At 40.5% G+C, this 20,559-nt stretch overlaps 1 protein-coding gene across 1 annotated transcript in view; it reads left to right on the top strand.

Annotated features, from left to right (window-relative positions):
- Nucleotides 1–20,559, top strand: part of usp43a (ubiquitin specific peptidase 43a) — a 132,343-nt gene that overhangs the window by 72,125 nt on the left and 39,659 nt on the right. The window contains exons 6-7 of the mRNA XM_037762176.1: nucleotides 1,967–2,111; nucleotides 16,406–16,574. Of these exons, the coding sequence (XP_037618104.1) occupies nucleotides 1,967–2,111; nucleotides 16,406–16,574 (314 nt within the window). The remainder of the gene's footprint in view (nucleotides 1–1,966; nucleotides 2,112–16,405; nucleotides 16,575–20,559) is intronic.

A 20,559-nucleotide genomic window follows, 5' to 3' on the forward strand; every position in this document is an offset into this window, starting at 1 on the left:
GGTAAATATTGGGTTAATTTGACAGTAATTCCAAAGAAACTTCAAATAGGTTATTTGCTAATTATCACCTAAATACCATGAACTTTGCGGACTTGTAAAATGAAGTGTTTTCTTTATGTCAGTGTTGATGCATCAACGTTCTTCTGTTTGATTTCCTGAGGGGCAGATCTATTTAAATCAGCTAATGGACCATGAATTAGTTGTGAGTTTTTTAAGGGCAGTTACAAAGAAAACACTATGCAAATAGAAGCTTTTTATCATTCTTGTACAATTCAAATTCACAGTTGAATTGTTTTGCAAACTAGCAGAAGATTTGTTTCAACTTCCCTGGCTTCCTGATGAGGAAATTCATTTCAGTTCACAGTGTGAGGTTTTCTAGTTGCACTGTTGCATCTCCTACACACCCGTGGTCTACCCACACAGGTGTTTTCACTCACTGATTAGACCTCTTTTCAGTACTGAGTGTAGACGCTGTGCTTAATTAACATCCCACACTCTTCTGTTGGTTTTGTTGCATTTGTTAAAGTAGGAATATTTACACCTTTATCACTCGTATTGGTTCTGCTTTTAATTCCTACCAGCGTACACCAAAACACAGGTAGGTGGGGTGTTTGCACTCAATATTAAAAGGGGGGTACGCCAAAACATAGGGCAATGACAGCTGAGGACAAAAATTAACACATTTGTAACCAACATGATGGTTATTTTCACTTCTTTACATGTGAGTTTGGCAAAAGCAAGTCATGGAACAGAGACATTTCTGTCCGCAAACACATACTGAGTCTATCATACCGGCCACTTACCCCGGTCTGTGTTTAAACCGTCATACATCATTATGAGTTTGATTTTAGTCAACAAAACTCATGGCTCGGTCTGTTTCACCGGTGAGAGTTAACTCATGGTGCCTTCAAATGAAACTCATGAGCTCGTGTTTACACCATGGGAAGTCATGTGCACTATATGCTTGGCGTTCAAGTGGTTAAGTCGTGAGAACACCGCTGATAAGCAACGGCAATATTAACGTTACTGTCGGCGTCTAGAAGCTGCAGAGGCTAACAATTTAACAAGCTAGCAAGTGGGTAACATAATGCAGGAAATGCAAAGGCATAATGACAGAGGAAAAAGATGAGGCCGTTGGGAAAATCAACATTTTCCTCAGACATATTATACAATTACGAAGAAAATCAATATACGACTAAAATTACAATATATTAACTTATTATGCACCAAAAAATTAACTTTCAACTTTCAAAACGTCAACAAACACGTCACAACTCGTAAACTCTGAGCTTTCAAAAACTTTCCACTTAAGAGGTTGTGAATACCACAAGAGAGGGGCGTTCATATGACATATGGTCGTGAACACGGTAAACACAAAGGCTTTGAAGGAGTTATATGCAGTTGCTATGGTTCCCAGCAGTTTAAAGGCACGGTCACACATGCGCGAATGCAGGCGATTGTCCATCGCCTGCTGAGGTGATATTTTTCACCTGAAAGTTCACCAGAGTTGAACTCCACATGAATGCAAAGATTCAAATATGCTTCACAACTGGAAGCAGATGTTTTTTCACCCCTTCACTTGCATAAAATGTGAGTGACCGGGTGGCAAATGTCAATTTGTGCGACCCAGCCCTAATAATCCTTTCACATAGGTTCTGCACTTTAATATCATTTAACAGGACACCTGCCAGTCAATCACAAAAACTTCTCAGTCTGAACTTCAGATACTTTCAAGTAGTACAAAATATTCAGCAGTGATAATTGAATGGCTCTCCTTACTTGGTACAAATGTTCTGTTTCACTGTCAGCCCTCTGGATATCTTTTCTTAGACATGAAACTAGGAAATACCCTTCTGATAGATAAAAAAGACTAAGAAGAAACTTGTCCTTAATATAATTCCCTTTGCAGATGTTCATGTTTTGAATAAGTGTCTTGATGTATTTCTCTCTCTCTCTCTCTCACCAGGTCATCCTATCAGAGTTGTACTCCACGGGTTTCCAGCGTTCCTTTTCAGATGACGATGACCTGACAGCAATTGCTGATAGCGACGTCATCTACGCCTTTCAGGCTCCTCCCCTCCACAGTCGTGGAGGCTCCACACCGCACTCAGGTAACCACGGTAACAGGATGTCCATCAAAAACAGCAAAGTCACTGACTTCCCACGCTCATTTTTTTCCTCATTTCCAATTTTCTCTTTTTCAGTCTCCCGCTGTCCTCCTTGATTAACTTTTATTCACACTAACTCACACTTATACTTTTAACCGTTTTCACTTTCAGTGAGTATTTTTCACAGGCAGACTTTTTATTTTGATGAGGAGAGGTCCAGTGTCTGCAGTGGGATTTGTATTCCTCCTTTCATTCTGTTTATTCATGCATGATATCACCCAAACACTTTAAATTGAATGTGTCTGAACGCCAGCCTGGTGAATCACATCATCCTAAATAAAAAGTTTGCCAGAGTTACATCTCACCTGGATGAGCTCCTACAAATGATTAATTTATCTAAAACTCTGAGAAGTTATCAGATTTTGACAAGTAAGAACCATCTAGAAGATAAAGCCACATGTCAGAGGTAAAACTTCCCTTTCATGAATATTCTCAGGCGCTTGCTCCCCCTCTCTTATTTTGTTCATGAGTGAAACAGCGACAGAAGAGCTCTGTGTCCTTACATTAATGAAGTAGAGAGATTTATAATGACTACTGAGGATGCAAAACTTCTTCTAGAGAATATTAACATCTATAATTCACCAGGGCTAGATGCAATACATCCTCAGATTAAAAGGAATTGGCCTGTGTGATTGCTGAACCTCTGACAGTATTATATAATCAATCGTTAGAAGAATCTTTTTCACCCTGTGAAAGGAAAGATGAACAAATCAGTGCAATTTTCCAAAAATCATGAGCAGGAAACTGTAGGCCACTTAGTCTGACATTTTTAGTATGTAAGAAAATGGACAATCTAATCAGGACATACTGTATATTGTTGACCATATGAAGTCAAACAAACTTTTTTAGCAATAAGCAGTCTGGATTTATAGCTGGAAGATATAAAGCATATTTTATTTATAACATAGCAATAACAAAACAAGAGTGGATGTCAGTAATCAGTCATGTAGCGATGTGTGACAATGTCTCCAGCAAACAAAGTCAGAATAGCAACTGCACCAGCAAGAGAAGAGAGATCCCTAAACCACACCGGCCCAAAAATATTGAAGTGATATTTCTGTAGTTTTAAGCCTGTAACTGTAGCAGCGTATGGCATTATTGGATTGCGTGAAACATACATCTAATGGGTCATTGGATTTATGAGAAACATGATCAGGGAAGTTACAGGTGCTTAGACAAGTTAGTGGAGTTAATGAAGCAATGGCTAGCATCATCCTCAAGCTGTAGATGAATGGCAGTGAAGCGTTGTGGTAAAAGATGTTTTATTTTTCATCAGCCGGTGTGAACTTCGTCTTTTCTCTTGACGGCATTACTTTCCACCCGTCATGCTGAGGAGGTCAAGAGGGCTGTAGATCTCTTTTATCACACAGCAGTTACTTTAACAGATCAATGTTCACGTCTGAAAGGGGCTTAATTGAGTCATATTACCACTGTCAGCGTGAGGTCATTAATTGCCGGCTCTGAAGGTTGCCAGTTAGGGGAAGTTGTAGTCATCCTTTGTCCAATGAAGCCTTTATAGGGGAGTTTTGTTACCACCAAAGAAGAATGACATCAATAATTCACATACGTGCTCAAAGTGCTCATGAAAAATGAAGCCTCTTCACTTTCTCAACAGGAGGCATTCTGTTGTCACTTCACATAGTAAAACAGTGTCACAGTACTGAGTGAGAGAAGGAGCAGACACATACACTACAGTATGCTTTCACTTACAAACACACATGCATGAGTAAAAACACACACACAGATGCACTGTGTAAGTCAAGGAGGTAATGAATCCATTAGACACTGGACATAACACACATTCACACACACACAAACAGAAATACATGTAGTGAATCATATTCAAGTACTCACTGGGAAATGTGACTTCCGTTCTTATGAGCAATCTGAGGAAAATGATGAATGGTCCTTACTACGGAATAATTCATAAGATCACAGCAGACCAGATTCCAGGATATCATAACTTCGTTCAGTGAGATTTATGTCATGTTTCATAAAGTGTAGCACATGAATTTACACAATCATTACAGCTGAGACCCACGCGTGGCATTACGGTGATAAAAGATGATGGACGGCAGACCAGGTAACACAGGGAATCTTTTTTACGTCGAGCATAATTCAGTTTTATGGTCTGTAGCATAATGGGAAAGTACTCTTTTTACCATATCTCTGTTTCAAGTGTTCAGCCTAAACACGGAGATGGTAATCTGTCATCACACCAGGAGAATAAAACACCACTGTTGTCGGTGGTTTATCAGAACTTGACAAACTACTACAAGCTACTTATTTTGTCAACTGTATTTCAAAAAGTCTAAAATAAAAGAATCCATATTGGTTTGAAGCAGTAAAAGTGTTACTATGGTTACCGAGGTTATGTAAGACCCTAATTACTCTTGGGCTTGAAGAGGCCTCACTTTGCCAATTCAGTGTAGTCACTCTGCAGTAAGTAGGCAGTGCAGTACATAATGACACACAAGCCAGATCAATATGTGTTTGTATGGTGAAGTTGTTTGATTTGGTCTTCATCACACATGTCAGGTATTGCAGAAGTCTCTTCCTCAGACTCAACAACCCTTCAGCTCCAGTATTGTTGCTGTCCATCATGTAAGCCTGTTTTCTGCAGCCTCTGAAAAAATACAAAAGACTGCTGCCGTGATGGATGACTGTATGGAAAGCCTGTAGAACCAAAAATGTAATGAAAAACACACAACTCACTGGACAACTTCCTAAGGAGGTCTAAGTTCGGGATGTGACAGTGAGGACATTTTCCCACCGGTTAGTAAACTCATGACAACACCGGTGTTACCGATTACACCGGACATTTTACAAGAAAAGATGACGGTCAATTTATGTAGCGCTTACTTTGAGCTTTACCGCCAGGTGACTGTGTGTCCGGCCTCCCCGGTAGAGCTTTCGCTGCGGGGCTGCAGGTTTCCACCCAGTGCTGCTCTGCAGCGAACACAGCTCCGTCCTCCTCATGACGATTATCTCATTAACATTATGGTTCCCTTATAGCATTGGGTTTAAATTTGAAATATTGCCAAATAGGCGCTTTTGCTTTTCGTTTCAACACCAAATACTCCGCCATCGTCTTGTCTGACAACTCTCTCTCGTCCCGTGTGTGAAATATAACACCTGCTGCTCTGTGTTGAGACTCCTTACGAAGCAGGTGCATTCTCTTTCAGTTTGTAGCGTCCGTTGTCCCACTATGTATTGATAACACGGTGCTGATACGCCAAAATGAACTGAATGGGTTTTATTTCTGTAAAAAAAAAGGCAAAACGACAGTGGTGACGGTGGGTACGTAATGTAATCGGTGTGTGCCCGACCACCGTGTAACACCGGTAACACCGACTACCGTGGCAAACCTAGTCTAAGTTTGGTTTTACTAAAAGAGATGTGAGTTTGTTTGGCATATTCATGTGTGGTTGATGTTACTTTAAAAGGCAGAAATAGACATTTATAAATTACATTTTGATAAATGACTTTTGTGTGATCAATTTTAAAAAAAAAAATTATTTACAGGCATCATTTTTATGTGCATGATTTATAATTCTGATAAAAATAATGCATATGCGGATATTTCTGTCTTTTTGCGTACGCGACTTTCAGTGATGAATTTACAGTTTTATGTATCTGGTTCGTGGTATAGTCTAAATGCTCAGATTTCATTTTTCAATATTTAAAAAAAAAAAGGCTCGTGTTCAGGGACTATATGGAGCAGGGAAGTTAAATCTGTGATCTGTTCTCACCGGGCTGTGGCAGCAGTACAAAACATGGTCAGTAGAAATAATGGTCAGGCTTGAAAAACCCCAAACTGTAGCTTTAAGGAATCAGTAGAAAAAATCAACAATATAATTTTCTTCATGCTCACTGGAGACACCAAGTTCTCATCTATTAGCAGTGGTAGATGTGCATCATTTGGGAATAAATTGTCTTTAATTGTGTTAACTTCTCTTATTACCATTATTAACTCTCAATAACAACCTGCTGATCATACATGATGAAACATACACCGCATATTCCACCCCCATAGCGGAGGTTTAATTTGTGATTTGCAGACGTAATAAATGAAACACTACGGAACAACGTGAAGATTTATCCGTTTACCCAAAATCATGCTCATAAAATTGGATTTATGTGACAGACATTGTTACAGATTAGAAGATGATTTAACATGAAACCAACAGTGCACCAAATCAACAACCCATTACATGTCTTATTGTATTGACTGACTTTTTATTATTCTGTTGAGCAACTCATACAGCCATATTCATTAACTCATAGTATAGAGTCTACAGAGACTAGTAACTTAGCCAAGACAGGAAACAGGGGACATTTTTAACTACAATAAATAAATACATTTACTTATTGACTTATTAAAAAAGAAACAAAAAGAAACATACACTATATATAAGCTTAAACATAGCCACATATACTTTAAACTTTCAGAGATTTCACTTTAGTGTCAGCACAGTAATGGCAAAAACATAAGGTTGGCAATGTGTAATAAACTGGTGACTGAAACACTGAATTTATCCTTAATATATTCTCAGAGAGGTTAAATCAGCATGTGGCAAAGAATTATAGTTTTCTCCGTCTGAAAGCAGGCAGCTGTCACATGCTGATGTCCTCCCAGGATTGTCTTTATCTCCTTGTCAAGCCACCACAGCATGACAATTTGTAGGTCACTTGACAGCTGTACAGTGACTTTAAAACAGTAGAGTTGCATGGCACAACTCTGCTCAGAAATGCACTTCATGTACTATCCTCTTCAGACTGGGAGGGAGGCAAGAGTGTGTGTGGACTAAAAAATGTGCTTTAACAGCAGGAGATGACAGGGAGGAATGAAATGGGAATAAGGCAAATTACCACACTGCAGTATTTGGACATTCAGTACTGCAGATGATGATTCTCTACTGTGATATGGGGTTCATCATCACACATCCTGTCTTGCTTTAACTCCATCTTTTCCTCTGTGATCCTGAAAATTATATTTTTGCCACCATGTTATTGGTGCTCCATAATGACAATATAATAATAATAGTTTATTTGTGTAGCACTTATCAAACCAGCATTACGAACACATAAAAGACAGCAATGAAATACACAGTAGTGTTTGTATAATAAGGAAAAAGAGGAATACACTTTAAAAAACAATGGATGATCACACTGCTCTTTATTCACAACGTCAGGAATAAAGTACAGTGCAACTCAATAATTAAGAATAAAAATAAACCTAAAAATGTAAGGTGAAATTATAAGAAAACCTTTTGATAAAGTAGATAAAGTAGTAGTAGATAATAAGTCTTCAAAAGTTATTTAAAAGAAGATACTGATGTTGCAAGCAGGAGTTCCTCAGGCAGGTTGTTCCACGGCCGAGAAGCCTTAACAGCAAACGCTTGGTCCCCTTTATTCTTTAAGCGTGAGGTGGGAACAGTCAGCAGGTTCCTGCCTGAGGATCTCAGGCTGCGCACTGGTTGTTAAGAAGACAGCAGCTCAGATATATATCCTGGGGCCAGGCCGTGAAGCGCTATAAAAGTAATAAGTGAAATAAAATCGATCCTGTCCTGTCATCAGCGTAGAAGTGGAATGAAAATTTCATGTCTATGTATAATGTATCCAAGTGGGAGCATATATAGCGAAAATGAAATTGGGCCAAGTATCGACCCCTGAGGGACTCCATAATTTACTAAAAAGTGAGGGGAGACATGGTCACCAATAGAAACAAAACAATTCTGATTTGTCAAATAAGAACAAAACCGCTTCAAAGCCGTCCCAGATATACCAACCCAGTGCTGCAAAATGTTGTGGTCAACTGTATCAAAAGCTGCACTTAAGTCAAGCAGTACAAGGATGGAACGTATCAGCAATACATAAAAAGATAATTTGTCACTCTAATAAGCAGTCTCAGTACTGTGATGCTGTCTTGACTAAAATTCTTTATAAATATTGTTTTGTGCCTACACTTTGAGGAATTGTTGGAAACAGTCTTCGTAAGGAGTTTTGCAGTAAAAGATCATTTTGAAAAATTGCTGCTTTCTGATTGATGAAGGCCGGGTTTTTAGATGAGTGGTTGCACGCAGGCAGTCTTCAAATATGTTTGCTGGCATAAGAGATGTGATATTTATATTTATGTTCTCTTAACTGAAATATGTGAACCACACAATGTTGTAGGATGCAGATATGTTGGAATTTTCTAGGGTGTGGGTTGATATCGACCAATGAATGAATAGCCATTCATTTAAGGCCGAGTTAAGTAACTGTCATGCCTTGTAGGCAGTGATGCTGGAGAGTGTTTATTGCATGCAGGGAATTCCTCTGTCGTCACAACCTGCTGTGTATTTCAGTGTGTGGGAGCTGGATTTTCCCGACTTTATCGGTAAACAATTTCAGGGATATTGAATCAGCGCCGCTCCCAAGTACAATAATGAGGTTTCGCATTTAGAGGAAACGGCAGCAGGAGGTCTCATGATGGAAAACACTGAAAAATCAATTAGGACCAAAGCGCCACAGTAGCATCCTATTTCACCCCCAACAATCCAGGCAATTTGCACATAAATAGAGTGATAAAGCTCCATAATGCCGCGCAAAGAAAAAGACTTCCTGCTGAATGGTAGCTCAGGGAAGCAAAGTGTGCTAACTTTGTGTGACGTTCACTTGGTGCCCTTGAAATTAAAAAGTAAAGACCTCTGTGGTGATGGAGAAGTCGATCAAGATTTGTTAGTGTGAGTGGATTGTGGGAATTGCCAGCACAGAGAGAAGCCAGCTGTACAGAGAGAGAGAGAGAGAGAGAGAGAATCTGTGATACCCTGGGAAAGGTGGTAGAAAAAAGGGATTTCTCAATGGAGATAAAGCGATCAGTCAGGAATTGAGTCACACAAACAGCATCTACATTCTGAGATAGATGCAGCAATCAAAGTCTTTCTTTCCTTCTCTCCCCTTCTTCTCACTTACACACACTTACCGTACAGTGTGGCTCCACAATCAGCACTCTCAAGTGTTCAGGTGCTGTCACGGTGAACTGTGGAGCTGAGGGTAAGCCACTGTGTCGTTCCCATCAACCCGCTGAGAGCTGTGTACAGCTGGAGAGTCAGGGATTACTCTGAGGTGTTTATCTGGGCAGTCACATCCTTCAATCAGCTACTTAAAGTCGAGGTATTACTTCTGCGCTAGTGAACACACACTGTCATCATTTATGTGGTCGGCACAATAGACGAATCACTTTCCACAGTCACACACCGTCAGTATCTGTGTGTGTTTCACTCTTGTCATAGATCATTGAATGGATGTAATGATGGATGTATTTTCTGGCTTTGGTTCAAAGTATGGAAACACTTTGGGTTTCACACATTGCCAGGAACAAGCGGAGCTAGACATCACGGCTAAAGCTGCATGCCAACTCCGTCACGGAGAGGAAATGTTATCGTATTGTGGTAACGTGCGGTCAAGTCAGCCGTCACTCACATCTCCGTGGTCAAATCGTCCGACGCTACAACTGTAGAGCACCCATATACTGACATTTAAGTTAAATACAGTCAAACGGTCCTGATGGAGCTGACCATGGATGCTTAAAGGGAACGGAGCTGACTTGGCGAAGTTAGCAGAAGTATACACATGCGACTAAGTCCGTTTTTCAAAATAAGGTGTTAACAAAGGGAACTAGATATACAAAATACATATATGGAAATAAGATTGATTGGATTATATTTACCAGAAGTATAAAAAATTACATGTCCCTTATAAATTAAAAAGAAAATACCACAAAATTGTTAGGGAATTTATTTATTCTTTGATTTTTGGGCTGCTGGGAAGAAAAAAAAAAAAGTAATGCCTGACAATTACTGATATATTTGACTTCAGGACATCTCTGACAACATACATGCTGAAAATCAAACATTCTTTTTCACATCTTTTTCTCAAATGTTCAGCTCATAAAATGTAGTGATCATGTGTTGTCTTGCAGCAGGGAACATAACTTTGGGAGCACGGGGACACGAGTTGTACATAAATCAACTCCTACTGAGACAAAGACATCACACATGCAAATGAGACCCTGCAAAGTACACACTCTGTGCAGTTCCATTATGGCAATTACAGGTTGCCTAAAGCAAACTCGGTGCAGAAAAGCAAAAATATCCGAGGAGCATTCACAGGGGATCTTTTGCCCCTCCAGTACGATTCATCATTTAAAATAACCTGAAGAGAATGTCTACACTTGGTGCTCTGATCACCACCGCCGCCTCTGGAACGTGTTCTCAAATCATCGGGGAAATAACAGCAACATTCGGCTCAGCTGCTTTATGAAGAACAACACAAATGATGCATAAATGCCTGCGCGAATGCCAGCTTGAAAGCTTCCTCTGCCCACAAGCCTGTTAAAACTACACCTACAGTATAACTCACAACACCGCTTAATAGTGTTGAAGTGAAGCGGCCAGCAGGGCAGTGGACACTGAATAAAGTTAGTTAATAAGTGTCCTATTTTTATGGTCCTCATCTAAACCTTTGGTCATACCTGTTTTTGGTTCTGCAACATAGCTCATAATACAGCATGTCTACCATTTTAATCTTATTTATTCACAGATATAAACAACAAAAACATACTGCAGCACTGTGTTGTGGGCTGTTGTTGGACTAATATTTGAGACATGATGTAACTAAGTGCAATTTCCATGATTGCACCTTCAGCAGCAAGGGTATTGTGGCTACTGTTGACACAATATTGTGCCTTCTTATACAGTACCAAAAAGAGAAGAGCAGTAGTGGGAAGATGAATTGGGTGTAGTATAGGGAAGGTGGAGGAAGAAAGGTAAAAAGAAAGAGTAAAGAAGAAGTAGGAGGGCGGCATCAGGTGTATTTAGCTCCTCTCCTTCCACCTCCCTAATCTGTCATTTTGCTGTCGGCAGAAAGCTCAGGTGCTTTCCTGTCAACGGGGGCATTCGTAGTCAGATGGCTGTTTGCTGCCAGGACCTCTGATTCGTCGAGGGCTAAGCCTAACGGCCCCCTGGATATTTTTAGTCAGGTGTGTGGATTGCACTGACAGGGGTCACTCATTTGGTCCTGAACCACCTGAGAGGAGTGTCAGTTCCAGTCAGGATGTGGCCAAAAGCCCCTCTTGAGGTTTTTTTCCTTTTTTTGTGTGTATGTTACACAAGTTGTGCTATTTTTACACATCAGTGATGAACAAACAGAACAGTTTGGGAAAATAAGATCAGTTATGAAAGACTTTTGCCTCTGGTGCAACAGCAAAATATGATTACTTCAAATAAGGCTTAAAAGAGTAATGAGACCATCAAGAGCACATTTCTAACTCATGCAGGAACTCAGCGTCTATAGATATTAACTGAGCAAACGGCCACATAGTTAGGTCGTCTGCGTCAAGCAGCTTATAGAGGTCTGCAGGGATGACGTATGTTTGTTGGTCAGCCAGGAAGTTAGCATCGCCACGGGTTCTCTTGACTAAAATTCAAATGGATTTTTCCATTAGGTTTTGGATTATTGCAGAAAATAAGCTCTGTGGCAAACAAACGTTTATGATACTTACAAGTTTTGTTCAGCAATTTGTCTTCACAAATGAACACTACTACTGTTATGATTTTTGAAGTGTGAATACAATCGCCAGAAGTAAAAAGCTAACGTTAGGCTGTAGACGAACTACACCACGGTCGCATGAACGTGAGTATAAACAACGAGGCTGTAAAGGCAGATGAGTCGGCGTGATCGCGTTTAGTAGTCTCATTTAGCCACTTGTTAGCAACCGCCTTTTTTATTACGACACATAAAAGCTTCAAAATTCACAAGTGGGATATTTACTGACCTTTATATTGTAGAACAAAACGTTAAAATCTCTTCAACTTGTGTTAACCACGGACCTTATTTCAGACATCTAAATAAAAACCCATTCAAAAAACCCATTGACTTCCAGACGAGGGAACCGGAAGTGCTTTTAATGCTAACTCATTTCCGTGTTTTAGGTCTCATTCCTGCAGCACTCTATGACGACCCATATTTACATTTGATGTCAGCCAGTCTGCCTTTAGTTAGTTATGGAGTAATTTTAAGTTACGTATGTTACGGGAGTACATAACCACGTCACATACCTACGTTAATACGTAACCACGTCATATATAGGTCTCGTGCGTAACGTAGTAACTGCGTCACGTAACAAATGTACTTATGTTAACCGAAACCATGATCTTTTCCTAAACATAAGTACGCAAGTAGTTCCGTTTCACAACATTAACCATGTGTTTAAAACTGCGACAGTTTCACAACGTTAAAAAGAACGGTCATACATGTTGCTTTGGGAGTCGTTGCCAAACAACCTATTCTGTCGTCTAGGTATGAGGACGTGTTGTAACTGAGACACTGCAGCAAAAAAAAAAGGGGGTGGGGGGAGAAGCAGATAGTGGCAATGATAAATAGAGTACCAGGGAGAGAGGGGAGTATAAGATAATGCAAAAGGAAGAAATGAGACGGCGAGGGGAGAGAAGAGAGTGATCGCCAGAGGAAGAGTCGTGTCTTTTTCAGGGCTAAGCTGTTTAATTAACGCTGCCATACTCACCACCTCCAATCTCAAGAGCGATTTCTGTTTCTCTTCTCTTTCTGTGTCTCTGTCTCTTTCTCCCTGACTTCACTTGCATTCACTTCAGTCTTCATGTTTATCTTTTAATTAAAAAATTGCAGATTATAAACAGATTCCCACAGCAGCCATGACGTTGTCACAACAACAAATAATTCAATATCATGCTAATTCATCATTCAACAAATACATTTATGAGATGAAATACAACATGCAGCTTTTCTTCTTCGGTCTTTTTGTGTCCGTACATTTTTTTATTCACTTTGGAAATGACTTTTTTAAAATGATCATCCTTTTGCCCTGGGAGAACTCCTCTTCTCACTCTCACAGTCTCTCCTTTTCTATCTACTCTGGTCTCCTTTCTCTTTCACTCCTCCCTGTGTCTTTTTCCACCCAGCCAACACCTCCCTCCGTCTGTGACTGTCCTCTGTCCTCTGTCCGTCTCAGGGAGGGAGGGAAGAGGAGGTGAGAATGAGAGTCTGGCAGGAGGTTCTCCCAGCGGCCCCCTGGACATGTGGGCGCAATCACGCTCCTTGCCATGCACGACATATTACTTTCTGGTTTTGAAACCGCCCACTAAATTACTGGTGCTGTTAGAATAGGGCTGCATTGTTTTAAAGCTAGAGTTGGTAATCTTAAGAAACTAGCAAGAGTACGCTAGATTTTAAAAATGATCCATCCGAAAAACCCAACCCAGTGTTGCCAACTCTTTTACAGTGAAAGTAGCTAGCAGCACACCAAGGACGGTCTTTTTTTGACAGAGAATCTGATTTATTGATTGCTGTTGGGATGTTATAAGAATTTCAACAAATATAACAAAAATGTTTTTGAGGAACAAATACCAACTCTAGCTTCAATGTTCACATGCGTATTTCTCACGAATCTGCAAAGCATTGCCTGACAACATATTTCATGCATGCTGTTTTTTATGGTTATGTTTTGGCACTTTAACATTTAACTGAAAAAGCCTTCTTCCCTTAACCTTAATCATTACGTTGAGCATAATCCTGTCAGCAATTACTGTACTGTACTACCCTTTCAAAGGGTAACTGTCAAAACACATTCACTGTATATAAACAGGATTTCAAGGAGTCAGGGTTGTGTTAGTATATGCAGAAAATTACACAGAATAAACACTATCCCTTCTTCACCTTTCTGCTCCCTCCACTATCTACCAGTGGTTTCCTATAATGTTTTAAATTGTAGTATTTTAGTAACACTTTGCAATAAGATGCATGAAAATACTGAGTAGTTGCTAAGGAACAAATAAGGGAAAACATTCATTCAAGATTATGGCACAAATTCTAAAATGTAGGGGGTAAATTCTAGTTGCTTTGTTGGTTAATTGGAGGGTTAATGGTTGGGTAGTCATGCCGTACAGTTTGGGTCGAAACAAAATTCTTCGGTCTTTTACTTTCAACCTCCCAGGTGAAAAACTGCGCGGTAAAGGTGACAGAGAGGATAGAGGGAGGGGTGACTGAGACAAAGAGTGAAGAGATGAATTGGCCGTCTAAAGGGCAGGCAATATGCATAAAATGTCACATCGAGTTGCTCCCGTCTGCCGAGAAAAAGAAAAACATCACCGAGTGATTTAGTAGCGGTTCAAACAAACATTAGTCAAGGCTTTTTAAATTTTCTGATCTTTTTCTGAGCACTTTTATTCTTTTATTCATATATTATGTTTTAACCAAAAGGTCTATTTATTGACTAAAATTCCAGTTATTCAGTTGAAAATGTTTTTCTGTCCTTGTCTCTGAAGATTTGCTTTCACATAACACTTCCTCAGTGTGTCTGTAACTGAAGCTCGTGTTTCTGTGTGCGCGTCGTAATAATCCGTCTGCTTGCTTTGGTGACGGTGTTACATCTACGCTTGACATCTATATTCACACTTGCTTTCCTGCGTCTGTGTTTCGATTTGTTTTGTCTGCGATGTTGGAAGGTGGCAGTGATTAATTGCAGGGTAGGGTTCGAACAAGCGTTGTTTAATTAAATCCTCTGATAATGTCAAAGTTTATGTTTGCTGGGAGACGAGAGGTTGGGCCTCCTGTATCCCCTCAGCTATTACCCACTATTAATCACAGCGTGTGTGTGTGTGTGTGTGTGTGTGTGTGTGTGTGTGTGTGTGTGTAAGTGCATGTGTGGTAACAAATGTAATTCTTCTTACAGCTCCTCGGGGTGAATAAAAATCAAAGGGCAATTCAATATTAATGGAAACGTTCTGAAAATGTTTTCAGGATCACAGTGTAAACGTGTCACATTAGATGTCCCTCCTTGCATAGCAGTTTCTCATTCTGGCACCCAAAGCTGCTTTCTAACTCTGGTCCATTTCAGTCCTGCCTCCAGCTGCATAGAATAAGCTTTTGATATGAGTAACACTTTTGTAGAAGAAGTGCTTGAACAGGTGTGACAATACCAGCTCTCTGCCAGCAAGGTAGTTTCTGTTTTTTGACTGAATTTTTTAAACCTCACCAGAACTATAGCACTAAAAACATCCAGAAACTGAAAACACACTACCAGCGTAACAGTTGTTCTTCCTTTTGTCAACTAATACTCTTTACCCTTTCATTCACCTCCAAGTTAAAGATTGATTGATTCTTCTTACATCTGTGAAAACAGAGCTAATGGATTTAGTTGAGTATTAAATAACAGCACTTAGATGCCTGGACGTAATCTTCATAAGAAACGGAGTTATGATTTCATATGAGTGAGAAACCTGAACAACAATGGCCAATTTATATCTACATAGGGAGCGGGTCCTCTTCACAGAGTCCGCCATGTTGCATCGCCTTGTTTCAACAGTAGCTCAGGCCAGCTTGGGCCGGAGTCGATAACGTTACTCGCTCCTGTCGCCGCCACTCTCTCTCTCTCTTGCATCACCGCTCACTTCCCATGTACACACATACACACTCTAAGCACTCTACTCTTACAACAACTGGCTCTAGAGAGGGCCGATCACATTTTCGCGTTTCTCTCTCAATCCTACGCGCTTGGCACAGGGGAGAAGTTGTAATCTGCAACCTCTGCAACCGCTAGATACTGCCAGATCCTACACTTTGTTCCTTTAAAGCTGCACTTGGTAGAAATGGAGCAAATATGATTAAAAAAAGTTATTGGCCAGAGCACAGCCAATAGGAACGCTCTCTCTCTGAAATGACCTGTGATTGGTCAAAGTCTCCCGATAACAGGTTTGATTTTTTAAAGCCTGAAAACAGAGCCATGAGGAGGTGCAGAAGTCTAGTTTTCTCTAAGAGCACTTGAATTACAATATGCTGAAAGGTTATTAGGGGATTTTTGCCCAATGATGCCAAAAAACTGTTGCCCACTGAAGCTTAAAAGAAGCTTAGCCTTTTTTTGGCTATAAAAAATTATACATTTTTAAAGTCTAATCGTTCCACTTCCTGTTTATTTACACAACAGAGGGGGAAACTGTAGTTACGATTCTATAACTGATGGGATTTTGCAGGTACTTGTGAAAACTTTTCATCACAAAAACTATTCACACCTGGTTGACAAGTAGATTTCTTTCATAATGGTTTCCAATAACTGTGTGTGTGTGTGTGTGTGTGTGTGTGTGTGTGTGATTGCATAACCAACAGTTTGGACCTCAGCCTTTATTAAACAGCTGTGCACTCCTCTGCTCTGCTCTGCTCAGGGTATCACCACAGCCTCCCCTCCTCCCCCTACAACTCTACGTCTGGACCCGACGGTCAGAGGTTACCTCCGTCTGGCACCCACTCCACTGAATACCTGAACCAGGGTGGCTCCACGAAGGTCCTCCTCCTCATCTGCAACACATCAGGATCTGGTCAGCAGGCTGTCAGGTGAGCTGCAGGCTGATTGATTTTCAACTTGTTATTGTTGTTACTAGTTTAGTTTTTTACTGATCAGCTGTAGAGTTAGGGCTTCATACTGTCGGTTCTGTTAAGCACACGGTAGCAGAGTCAGTTAACTTGAATTTACTTTATGAGATTGTGTTTGAGGATGTGTCATCTTACATATGGGAGACAGTTTCTTAGAGCTTGTTCAAGTACAGCTGTAGAGACATCTTTTCTCCTGCTGCACTGTGTCTACAGCCTTAAATAGAATACCTCATTTATTCTTTCCCACTTTCATCATCCAATGCTGTCTCAATGACAACATCCAACTTCTGTTTCGACCTGCATATATACAGTGTTGCATGAATGCCACAGACGGGGCTGGTTTTATTTAATTTGTGCAGCTTGAGCTCCCATTCAGCCGTAGCTGAAAGCTGAGACCGATTTGAACAGTGCAGCTCAAATTGAAGCACTTAACCTGTGAAAGTTTGGTTTTGTCGGTTGCCATATGTTACTCTAACTAAGGTAAGAAGCATTATTAAGTTACTTAGCGACCTAGAATGCATCTGAGGTACAACAGCAACACAGTTAGACCAAACAAACGGTGGAAGCAACTGGATGGCTGCTTTTCGTTTGCTGCCCACAGGTGAGCTGTGTCGTACTGTTTGGGGATGAATGTCCCACAGGGGCTGAATGGCAAATCAGAGAAGAAATGCTCCGATCACGTCTACCTTCCTCAGTAATGACACTGTCACCGTAGGTAACATCACAAATATAAAAAATTAACCAGACTCTTACAGGATAATACAGTCTGGTTAGTAAGTGCGTGATTTATGCAGCCAATCTAAGTTAATGCATGATTATTTTGCAGCTACTTTAAAGATGAATTCACTACACTACAAGGGATCATGGCTAATGATGAATGTGTGATAGTCCAGTTGAGCTTCTAGTGATTCATAAAAGAGAAGTGAAAACATTTAAAATCACAGCGGTAAATATCTTTATGCACATCTTTGACCATCTTTGATTATTCCTCGTGAAAATGTATTTATTTGCATTTTAAGAAATTATGTAGTTGCAGAGCCTACAACAAAAAAAATCAAATTAAAATTTAGATAAAATAAAATAATAATCAACGAAAAAGAGGAGAAAAAAATCATTTGAAAGACAAAGAAAAAAAATTATAAAATAAAATAACTGAATACATTAATATCAATGCATAGATATAGTCGAAAGACAGCTGATAAATTCATGTCAGAGGGTACATTATACAAACACCAGACAACAATTAATTTTGCATTAAGAGTGAATTTTGTCAGGCATGTTCACTTTGGTGCACTCTGACTGGGTCAGTCAGATCCTGCTGTGTTTGTAGAGGCACATTCATGATGCAAACATAATATCCCTCATCCTAGCAGTACTCTGCAAGTACTCCAAGGACTGCAATTAATTGCAGTAAATGTAATTCACTGTAATGTTCCCATTATGAGACACTGTGTGCTTTGTAACACGGAGCATCGTTCTAATGGAAGCATTCGTTCGACCCCATGTGTCTATGAGAGTGCCTGGTTAGAATTGTAGTAGCATTCAGACAGCATTGTGTGCAAAGAAAGTACAGGAATCAATAAAGTCCAACCTATTATTGACTCAGGGAAGGATGGATTCATATTTCTCTTCAGTCATCCAGTTTCAGTCATCATGTCTGATAACAGGCGTTCCAATGAAAGGCCTAATAATGTCAGAATGTGACATTTGAGGACTCATTTGTCCACATGCCTCATGTGTATGGTTGTAAACAACTGTCTCTCTTTGTATTGTATCCATCTATTACCAAAATTAAAGGTCAGTTCTTCGTCTGTTGCACTATGTTTGGTACAACCAAGGTAGCCACGATAGCAGTTTAATTATTTTTGGCATGATGATATCAGAATGTCTCTGCATAAATCCAAGAAACTGAATCAAATGGCAGTAAACGTGACCCGTGAAAGTATTTGGACACCTGAATAGTTCACTCTCCTGGGACGGCTTTTCACAAGATTTTGGTAACCCGGCTGCAGGGATTTGTTCCCATTCAGCCACAAGAGCACGGCTCACAGCCAGCGCTCCGACTGATTGCATAGATGTTTGACGGGGATTGAGGTCAGGCAAATTAAGTTCTTTGACTCCCAAACTTGGAAAACAATTTATTTATGAACCTTGCATTGTGCATGAGGCCATCGTCATGTTGAAATGAGTGTGCAACCTCTGGTTCTGAGAAGTGAAGCCAATGCCTAAGTGCCTTAAACTTGTATTCTTTCTAATAGCCAGTTTCTGGTTTCATGGTCTCAATCGCTAGTTTCAAGTCTTCTTCAATACAGCATGATGCTCAGTTAGTAAATTATGGTCCCATTTAGAGTCAAATAGACCATAAAGCAGGGGATGCTTTAGGGCGGCTTGTGATTGACATGTCACTACCATGACGTTGTCCAATCTGGGAGTTGTCCGTGTTTTCGTCTTACAACTTTAACCCTTTCACAATGTGTTTTCACGAAAGTTAAATGTAACATTTTGGTTGCCTAAAAACGTCTCTTAGCTCCACCCTCTTCTGTCACTTCTGGTTGCAAAAAGACAAGATGGTGACGGCCAAAATGCTGAACTCAAGGCTTCAAAACCGTAGTCTACAAACCAATGGGTGACTACGTTCACTTCTTATATACAGTCTATGATTGAAACAGGAAAGGGCCTTCTCCCAGCTGTTACCAGAAAGTTGGAAGCACACTATTGTTTGAAATATCATTGGACTCAATGCTGTAGCAATAAGATTTCCCCTTAACTGAAATTAATGGGTCTAGCAGAGACAACAAACTAAGCCTCCATAATGACCATAACATTGAATCAACACCTCCCTAAAACACTCTAACCTTCATTTAGGTAGGATTTATTGCAGGATTGTTGTTTTAAACTACATTAGTTTGAGCAAAGTGTATTGTAATGTGTAAGAGTGCCGACCTTGGAACCTTCATCTTCAGCTATGTGTGTTTAAATAAACTGTGAAGAGATTGTGATATACTAGACAAACACAAGTATGTCTCCCATTAACCTCACATATAAAAGCCTCTTTATATAGCCGCTGCTGTGCATTCAGGAGGAGCTCCAGCCTTGAGTTAACCTAGAGACAGAGAACCCATTACGAGGCATTGATGCATTGATGATATACAGACAAGCTTTCTCTGCTTTAGTTGGCCCCTGACCTCACATAATGTCTCTTCAAGCTGTCAGTGCAGGACGCGAGGCACTAACAGTAAAGCCTTGATGCACTTGACACCTGACAGCTTGACAGATGTGGTGATGACACAATAAGTTGCGATGACCTTTTTTATAACCGGCACTTTCTCAACCTTCTTTGAAATTAATTTATGATGTTTTTTAGAGTGTGGATGACTTTATAAGTTAAACAATATTCATCATTTTCTGTCATTCTTTCTCCTTCCTCTCCTTCCTTGCTTCTCCTCTCCTCTCCTCTCCTGTCCTCTCCTCTCCTCTCCTCTCCTCTCCTCTTTTCACCTTCCTCTCTTTTCCTTCCTCTCCTTCCTTGCTTCACCTTTCCTCTCCTCTCCTGCCGTCCCCTCTCCTCTCCCATCCTTTTTTCCTCTCCTTCCTCTCTTCTCCTTCCTCTCCTTCCTTGCTTCACCTCTCCTCTCCTGCCGTCACCTCTCCTCTCCTCTCCTCTCCTCTCCTCTCCTGCCGTCCCCTCTCCTCTCCTCTCCTTCCTCTCTTCTCCTTCCTCTCCTTCCTTGCTTCTCCTCTCCTCTCCTCTCCTCTCCTCTCCTCTTTTCACCTTCCTCTCTTTTCCTTCCTCTCCTTCCTTGCTTCACCTTTCCTCTCCTCTCCTGCCGTCCCTTCTCCTCTCCCATCCTTTTTTCCTCTCCTTCCTCTCCTTCCTTGCTTCACCTCTTCTCTCCTGCCGTCACCTCTCCTCTCCTCTCGTCTCCTCTCCTCTCCTCCCCTCTCC

Source organism: Sebastes umbrosus, chromosome 3, assembly GCF_015220745.1.
Source record: "Sebastes umbrosus isolate fSebUmb1 chromosome 3, fSebUmb1.pri, whole genome shotgun sequence".
Taxonomy (NCBI): domain Eukaryota; kingdom Metazoa; phylum Chordata; class Actinopteri; order Perciformes; family Sebastidae; genus Sebastes; species Sebastes umbrosus.